General features: G+C 37.1%; 1 protein-coding gene across 4 annotated transcripts in view; it reads left to right on the top strand.

The window, feature by feature from the left end:
• The window catches only part of NBEA (neurobeachin), a 990744-nt gene that overhangs the window by 360355 nt on the left and 620720 nt on the right, over nucleotides 1–9669 (top strand). For all 4 annotated transcript variants that reach the window (XM_059684425.1, XM_059684424.1, XM_059684423.1 and 1 more), the window contains 2 exons: nucleotides 586–754; nucleotides 2262–2357. In XM_059684425.1, the coding sequence (XP_059540408.1) occupies nucleotides 586–754; nucleotides 2262–2357 (265 nt within the window). The remainder of the gene's footprint in view (nucleotides 1–585; nucleotides 755–2261; nucleotides 2358–9669) is intronic.

The raw sequence follows: 9669 nt of genomic DNA, 5'->3' as shown, positions 1-9669 counted from the left end.
TTTCATCCTTGTGCATATTTTAAATATACATACTGCATATTTTAATATACATGCTGCATATAGCTGCATTTTTAATATACATACTCTATCATGGAAGAAATAAATAATAAAGGTGAAAAGCACAAAGAATAAAGTTTTGTGGCATATTCAGCAAAATTTTAACATTCGTGGGTTGTTTTTTTTAAAAAAATATATTTTATTGATTTTTTACAGCGAGAAAGGGAGAGGGATAGAGAGTTAGAAACATCAATGAGAGAGAAACATCGACCAGCCACCTCCTGCACACCCCCTACTGGGGATGTGCCCGCAACCAAGGTACATGCCCTTGACCGGAATCAAACCTGGGACCTTTCAGTCCGCAGGCTGACGCTCTATTCACTGAGCCAAACCGGTTTGGCAGTGGGGTTTTTTAAAATATATTTTTATTGATTTCAGAAAGGAAGGGAGAGGGAGAGAGAGATAAATAAAAGTTAAATGTCATATTTTGTTCCATGAAGACAATGAGATAGGAATAATTTCTTGTATTTTAAGAACTTTCACTTTAAAAAATTTTGAATATCAAAACTGCCTTTTTATTTTATACAGGATGATAGCAAGCAGGCACAATTCTTAGCTTTAGCTGTCGTTTACTTCATTTCGGTTCTGATGGTTTCCAAGTACCGTGACATATTAGAACCCCAGCGAGAGACTGCAAGAATTGGAAGTCAACCAGGTAGAAACATCAGACAGGAAATAAATTCACCAACAAGTACAGGTACTTAATATTTTTATATTATTTAAATATCATTATAATTTTCCTGCTTTTAATTTCATTTTTACATTCAAACTTAAACTGATTCTATTCATAATCATCTCATACATTTACAAGTTAGTGGTATATAAAGACCAATTTAATATTCTTCTAATTCCTAAAAAATGTATGAATGGTATTTCTATGATATTTGCTATATTCTCATTTGCCAGTGCAGTTTTGGTTTTAATGTTTTATATTTATTAATACCAATCATTTATACTGCTATTTTATTTGCAAGTAACTCATATTTTAAATGTATTACTTCTAACTTTTATAAACATGAAATTAGGAGGTTCTTATAGAGTAGTACAAGACCAAGACTAAGCCAAAATGTAAATCTTTATAGACAAGTTCAAAGATAGTCTTCCTTCTTTCCTTCCTTCCCTTTCTCCCTCCCTCCCTCCCTTCCTTCCTTCCTTCTTTCCTTCCTTCCTTCCTTTCTTTTTCTTTTGCTGTATAATTATTTTGGTTTCTAAATAGAAATACTCTATATTCTATATCATCTATATTCAAAATATTCTGTACTTAATATCAGTATTCTATCAGAGATCATAATAGGAAAACATACATTCTAAACTTTATACCAAAGTACCTTCAATTAAAATCAACCATCTTGGCTCATATCTTTCTTACCTACCGATTATACTCATGTTGTAGGAGTTCTTGCATTATCAACTTTGTCTATTCTGCTTGAAAATGATAAATATTTCCTATTTTTTAATATCATGGGGTTTCTTCTATCAATTGCATTACAGGCCATGTTTATATCAAGTTATTTCTCTGTGGTTTTTTTGCAATGTAACCTTGGTAACCCAGTGGTTATTTCATGTATCACTGCATTAATTTTATTTCCTAAATAAATGTATATGACATATAAATAAAATGGATATTTTAACAAGTGCATAGAAATTAGTGGTGAAATCTCTGCATCTTGTTTTTGATAGCATTTCATATCTCATTTACCTTTTATTGCTGTTGTGGAAATATGGATTATGCATAAGTTTTAATACTTTGCTGTTTCATGCTATATTTAGTTTAAACTCATAAACATGATATTCATTGTATTATAGTCTTTTAACTTTGTTCTTCAAATTAAACATTATCTTACCACTGCAGTTTATGTCTTTTGATCATTTAAAATACTAAGACTTTATTATCTTAACTCTTTTTTTTAATGTATTCCTATCAGTCATGTGTATATAAAATAAACAAATATTAATGAATTACCAGTTCACTAAAACCAGTTCTTATTTTTGTGTATGTTTTTATGTGTCTGTTGCTAAAATTACTTAAGTATATTATTTCCTTTCTCTTAATATATAACCACTTTACTTCCCTCAGGGGTGCAGTCTTTGTTGCCATTAGTGCTTGCATGTTGCAATAATATAAACTTGTCATGTTTTGTCAGTGGACTATGTAGCAGTTGTTACATACTGGCTCAAATTTGATTCCATTATTTTCTTCACAGTTGTGGTCATACCATCTATCCCTCATCCAACTTTGAACCATGGATTCCTTGCCAAGTTAATTCCTGAGCAGAGCTTTGCCCACTCATTTTACAAAGGTAATATTGACCTCATCTTCCAACCTATTTGAGTATTCTTGTTTCATCATATTATGTAATAAATATCCATAATTCTATTGTTATAAACAAGTATATACCTCAGTTTTCATGGAGATATATGTTGTATTTATACCTGGCTAATGAGAGAAAAATATAGCTTTTATATTTATACTAGAGGCCAGGTGCACAAAATTCCGGCCTCCCCGCCTCCTCCTTCCCTTGCCACTTGCGCTGCCACCACTCAGTTCCCTGCTTCCCTGCCCCCCCACTTGAACTCCTGGTCTCCTGGTCGAACTTCCGAGGGGACAATTTGCATATTAGCCTTTTATTATATAGGATTCTGTTACATTTTTAAGTACCATCTGCAAATTAAGGATACCTAATTATATGTAGAATAATATGTACAGTGGTAACATTCATTCAAGAATGTAAGAGTCAGACCTTAGCAGAAGGACTAAGCTAGCCCTAAAATGAAGGCCACTCCATATTCACAAGCAAAAACCTTAAAACAAGCTTTGAAAGCATCAAAGCGATTTAAAGTTATTTAAGTTTCTGTCAGAGCAAAGTTCCAACTCTCTTTAAAGGAATATAAAAAAATTCTTCAACAAGCAATATAAATGTCAATGTTAAACATCTAATAAAAATTATTAAACATACAAAGAAGCAGGAAAATGTAATGAATAAGCAAGAGGAAAAAAATTAGTCAATAAGAAGAGATTCAGAAAGGACAGAGATTTCAGAATTATTACATAAGAACATTTAAACAATTATTATCATGTAAGTACAAGATGTTTTTCAATCTAAAGGAAAAAGTGGACATAATGAGGATGAAAATGAAGAGTTTTAAAAGGAACCAATTGAAAGTTTTAGAGATGAAACATTAAATAGCCGAAATGATTTCTGGGTAAGATTAACATGAGTATTTTCTCTGCAGAACAAAGGATTGTAGTAGGGTGATTCTGCATCCCACATCTCATCCCCAAGTTTTTCCTGTGTACACTCCTGCATAATTCCTGGTACACTTAAAATGATGGATTTTGCTTCTGTGACTGTTATTTTCTACTAGAGGCCCAGTGCACAAAAATTTGTGCACTCGGGGGGTTCCCTCAGCCCGGCCTGTGCCCTCTCGCAGTCTGGGACCCCTCGGGAGATAACGACCTGCTGGCTTAGGCCTGCTCCCTGGTGGCAGAGGGCAGGCCCAATCCCTAGGTGCAGCCCCTGGTTGGGCTCAGAGCAGGGCCGACTGGGGAGTTGGGGTGCCTTCCCCTGTCATGCACAGAGCAGGGCTGATCAGGAGGTTGCGATGCCACCCTCAGTCACACTCAGGGTAGGGCCGATTGGGGGGTTGGGGCACTGCCCCCTGTCACACTCAAGGCAGGGTTGATGGGGAGGTTGCGGCGCCACCCCCTGTCACGCACAGAACAGGGCCAATCAGGGTTTGGGGCGCTGCCTCCTGTCAAGCACACAGCAGGGCCCATCAGGGGGGTTGGGGCTCCGTACCCTGTCATGCACAGAGCAGACCCCATCAGGGGGTTGGGGAGCTCCCCCCTGTCATGCACAGAGCAGGGCCCATCAGGGGGTTGAGGAGCTCCCCCCTGTCACTCACAGAGTAGGGCCCATAGGGGAGTTGGGGCACCATCCCCTGTCAGCACACAGCAGGGCCAATCAGGGGGTTGGGGCGCTGCCCTCTATCACCCACAGAGCAGGGCGGTTCAGGGGGTTGGGGCGCCACCACTGTCATACGCAAAGCAGGGCTGATGGGGAGGTTATGGCTGTACCCCGTCACACACAGAGCAGGGCCCATGGGGAGGGAGGGGGTTGGGGTGCCGCACGCTGTCACACACAGAGCAGGGCCGATCAGGGGGTTTGGGTGCTGCCCACTGTCACGCTGAACCCAGTGCCGGGAGGCATATTACCCTTTTACTATATAGCATAGAGGCCTGGTGCACGGGTGGGGGCCGGCTGGTTTGCCCTGAAGGGTGTCCTTGATCAGGGTGGGGGTCCCCACTGGGGTGCCTGGCCAGCCTGGGTGAGGGGATGATGGCTGTTTGCAGCTGGTCACACACCCTTCAAGTTGGGGGTCCCCACTGGGGTGCCTGGCCAGTCTGGGTTAGGGGCTGAGGGCTGTTTTCAGGCTGGGGGTGACTGAAGCTCCCAACCGCTCCTTTTTTCCTTTTTTTTTTTATTCTGGGCCAGCTTTAGCTTGAAGCTTGTCTCCAGCTCTTAGGCCTCTGCTGCTGAAAGTAGGTTTCTGGCCTTTGCTTACAATGTTGCGATCCTACTAGCTGAAGTCCGGCGGGTATTTGTTACATAGTTTCTTAAACTGCAGGCTCAGAGGCCTGTAGCCGCAGGTGGGGAACGTTGGTTTCCTCCGTCACTGAGGCAAGCAAGCCTCATGTTAGTTTCAAGCTGCCTGGCTGCCGGCCGCCATCTTGGCTGTCAGTTAATTTGCATATCTCGCTGATTAGCCAATGGGAAGGGTAGCGGAGTGACACTAATTACCATGTTTCTCTTTTATTAGTGTAGATAGTACAATTGCTTTTAAAAAAAGATGATTATCCAGGTAGCCCTGACCTAAGCACAGGAGTCCTGTAAAGACAGTTCTCTGGCTGGTTGCAGAACAGTGTGAGAAGGATTTGACATTGCTGTGATGGAGATGATCATAGGACAAAGATATAACATCACCTTGGAGGGTCTGAGAGCACAGCCTCACTAACAGTCAACAAAAAGTTGTGGACTTTACCCTACAACTGCAAGAAACTGAGCTGAGTGAGTTTAGAGAGGACCTGAGCTCCAGATGATACCATAGTTTAGTGTACACCATACAGTGGTTAAGGATATGGAAGACCAGTTTATAGAACAAAGGAAGCAATAAAGTACTATTTGTTACAACTTGATGAATGCATACATATTTTTATAAATATACAACCTTTAAGCATCATAACAAAATAAAGGAAAAAACATTTTTTAGCTTTATTTCTTATAAATACATAAAGCTCTGAATTGTGTGAAGTAAGAAGGATTAGATTAAATAAATTAAATGTCCTCTGGAATTTGTGTTGTGTATAAGCATATTCCAAAGGTTTAGCTTTAGTGACTGGGAAATATTCCAGATTAAGGAGCCTGAATCAGAATATGAATGTACTACTTTCTTTATCAAAAACATTTTGTTATGAAAACAATTTTGGCTGAACTGCACAGTGGTCTTAGTGGTATAATACAATTTTGAGGACCTTTTAGGTTGATGTGGTAAATTTTCTATTATTCTCTTTAATATGTGCTAATATGGAAGTGGATTATACATATCTGTGATTGCATGCTGTGGTGCAATGGTTATTGAGAGGAAATTTCTGTTGATATTGGAACTGTAGAATCAACTCTTAGTGTTTTCACAGGATAAAAAATTAGTTGGATTCTACTCTTTAAAGATTAATAGGATTGGCTTCCTTGTCAAACATGTCCAATATTTTTAATGAATGCAGCACTGCCAAACAAAGAAGGATTCCAACATGTTTTTTTGTTTTTTACTAGCAGCAAGTGTCAGAGAATAAAAATCAAAGTTTGAATATTGTAGAAGTACACAATTTTTATGAGATGTTTCATTATTTTTATATATAAAAGCCTAAGTGACCGTTAGGGCGGAACGACCGGTTGCTGTGATGCACACTGACCACCAGGGGGCAGATGCTCAATGCAGGAGCTGCCCCCTGGCACAGCCAGAAGCTGGGCTCACCACTGGCAAGTGCAGTTGCCATGGTGAGAGCCTCTCCTGACTCCGTGGCAGCACTACCAGGCAGCGGCAGCAGGTGCAGCGGGCCGGGAAGAGCATGAGCGGTGCAGCGCCCAGCCCTAATTCGGGCTCTTCCCTGGCCACCTGCCCCTTGGCGCACTGCTACATCTCTCAGGGGATGTCCGACTGCCGGTTTAGGCAGTTGAACATCCCCTGAGCAGACCTGGACTTCAAGATGAATGTCCGACTGCCAGCTTAGGCCCGATCCCGGTGATGTTCTCTGTAGAAGGCAGTCAGTGTGAACATCTCAGTGACTCAGGGAAGCACAGGGAACTCAGGGTGAGCCTGCCACCGCACTTGACTCACCCACTCGATGGTGCTCGCAGGACAGACTGTAGTGGCCCAGCCTGAGTATGTGCAGCAGCTGCTGAAGCTCAAGCAGCAGGCTGTGCAGCAGCAGAAGGGCATTCAGCCACAAGCCGGCAGTCAGACATCCCCCAAGGGGTTCTGGACTGCGAGAGGGTGAAGGCTGGGCTAAGGGACCTCCCCCCGTCCAGTGCATGAATTTCGTGCACCGGCCTCTAGTTTAATAATAATTGTCAATGAACTATCTTAAGCTCTAAGAATAACATTTACTTTGTTCATCCTTGCAAAGTTGGCTCTTGTCATCTTAAGTATTTGATAGAATGTTTTGTGTTTTCTGTTAAAAGAAGATTCATACATAAGAAATTCATGGAACTGGAACTATTTCTTTCAGTGAAGCAATTTATATGTGATTATAACTCTGCAGGATAAATTACTGTAACTGGGTATTGAACATTAGTGGTATGTTTTGAAGATACAGCACTTCTAGTTTCATTTTGGATAAAAGTTTCAAATAAATATTCTAAGCTGAGTTTTCATTCCATCAACATACCTCTGTGACACTGCTTTCTCCATATTATTAAATAAAAATAGGTTAGCTCTATGTTATTCCCTTGAGTATCATTATTGCTGGTTCAACTTGGTTTAGATTAAGTTTAACAAACAAAAAGCTCATGGTCACGTTATAAACTTTAAATATTTATATTCTCAATGTTTGTTCATAGTGTTTACATAGTCATTTCTTTTGAGGAATCACTTTTTGCTTAAAGCTTTTTATTTAGCTATTATGTGTAATGAAAAAAGTTACAAGTATAAAAACATTTGTGTATATACACTTTCAGTGAACAACATGGACAGTTTTTACAATTATTATCTCTTTCCCAATGTTGTCTTTGTTCAGAATATATTTATTGAAATGTAGTTTTATGTCTATGGAGTCAAATAAAAAATATTTCTGCTTTTATTTTGTGTACTTTAACACTTTGTTATTTTTCACAGATAGTTTGAGAAGAACTGATCTCGTCTACTCTTTAATTCCATACTTCATTTCCTTCTTTTAGCTCATTATTGAGCTTTTTAAAATTTTCTGAACTAGCTCTCTGGCCTCTCTCTCTTCTTTTTAATCTTTGATAGTCCCTTATTTCAAAGTCTTATAACTTCTTTGAGTATTGCCTTTTCTTCATTGGACTTGTCTTTAGTCATTTATCCTATTTACTGATGGAAAATTTAAAAATAGCACCAATTTGTAATCTCAGAGGGAAGGTGGGAGTGGGTGGGTTTGAAGAGATTAACCAAATAATTGATATGCATATATGTGTAACCCATGGACAAAGACAATAGTGTAGTGAAGGCACAGGGTGTGGGCTGCTGATGTGGGCTAGAAGGGGTCAATGGGGGGAAAAGGGAGATCTATAGTACTTTCAACAATAAAGATAAATTTTAAAAAATTAAAAAAATTATAAAAAGTAATGTAATGAAATATAATTTCTATTTAATATATGTACCTTTGATAAATATTTTATATATGTAATATAACAAATGTAATCAAATAATTTTGTTTTTCTAAAGCATTCTATAATTTTGGAACAAAGTTAACATGTCTAAACTTACAGTGGCAAGACTACTTTATTTTTAATTTACCTGGATTACTACAGTTGCTTCCAAAATGGTTTTCTCACCTCTTCCTTTAGTGATCACCATTCTACTTTTATTTTTAGTTTTGCTGCATTTTATTTAAAAATATAAATGAGATTATGTCTTGATTTGACTTAGTTTTTTCTTAATCCTTTAGAGTATACTATCAGGTGACTCCTGGATAATCTGACTGCTGACTACCTTTCCAAATTTATCTTGTTATTCTTCCATTTGCCCACTTAGTTACAATCAGATTCCTTTTTAATTCTTTAATCATTCCAAGCACTTTCCTGCCTTTTGATGTTTGTATTTTGTTCCTGGTTTATGGCTCTCTTTCCTATTTTTTTTTTTTTTGTATGATTGCCTTATTTATTCTTCTTCAACAGGTATTGGCTTAAAGGTTACCTCCTCACAGAGGTCTTTCCTGATGACTGTAGCTAATAGCTTCCTCACTGACACTCTATTGTCTATCATAGCATCTTCTTTATTTCTCTTTTTGTAGTTATGCAATTTATTTATTTGTCTAATTGATTATTAAAATGTGTGCTTCAAGAAGGTAGTCTCTTTCACCTTACCTGGCTCTTGGAAATAGATATACTTAATATTTGTTAAGCTAATGAGTAAGTCAGTGAGAAAGTTGAACAATTTTTTGAAAAGCTCAGTATTGATGGTAGCCATAAAATGTATGCTAAAGAGACTTTTATTGATAACTTGTCCTGGAAGCTATAGAAGCTTTATGTTAATTATTGCACTTTAGGTTTAATAAGAAGAAAGTTAATATTTAGGTGAACTTATAAATAAATATGTTTTTCATCTAATGTTTCTAATCAGGGAAAAGGATTAAGGAAATAAAATAATTAAGAGACTATGATACAGTTACACAAATAGACTTATAGCATAAGCAGTCTATATGTGGAATGGAATTTGTATATTTATTATTATAAATATAACTTTTCTAATTAAATGGGTGAGGAAGGATCATTTGGCAAATGGTTTGGGGATTACCACATGGGGTAGCCAAGTGAAAAAATTCATATCCTTGTTTTATGATATTCCAAATAAATTTCACATGTATTAAAATTTAAAGGTAAAAATAAAACTGCACATAATTTAAGAAAATTAAAATTAAAATTTATATAAGAAATTATGTTTAAAGCATAACATCAAAAACTGAAGTTCTAAAGTAAAATATATGGCTAAATAAAAGACATTTTATATGTCTGAATATATTAAATTAAAGGACAAATGCAAACAGGAAAAAATTTACATTAATATAATAAAAGTGAATAGCCTTAATGAATAAAAAGCTCTTATATATCAATTAAAATAATGTATAACATTAATGGAAAAATGTAGAAAATACCAAACAGCTAGCAAAAGAAAGGTAATGTACAGTACAAATATGAAAAATTTATTTAATGCTACAAGTAATCTAATACGTTTGTATTGAAAGAAAACTGTACTATAATTGGAAAATTGGGTAAAATTTAGAAAAATGAGAATATAAATACTTATACTTTGCATAGCATGAAAATATCCATAAATCTTGATCTAGTAATTTTACTTTCAGAATTGTATCTTATT

Source organism: Myotis daubentonii, chromosome 2, assembly GCF_963259705.1.
Source record: "Myotis daubentonii chromosome 2, mMyoDau2.1, whole genome shotgun sequence".
In the NCBI taxonomy this organism is placed as follows: domain Eukaryota; kingdom Metazoa; phylum Chordata; class Mammalia; order Chiroptera; family Vespertilionidae; genus Myotis; species Myotis daubentonii.
The sequence above is the reverse complement of the archived record's forward strand: the minus strand, read 5'-3'. Positions and strand labels throughout refer to the sequence as shown.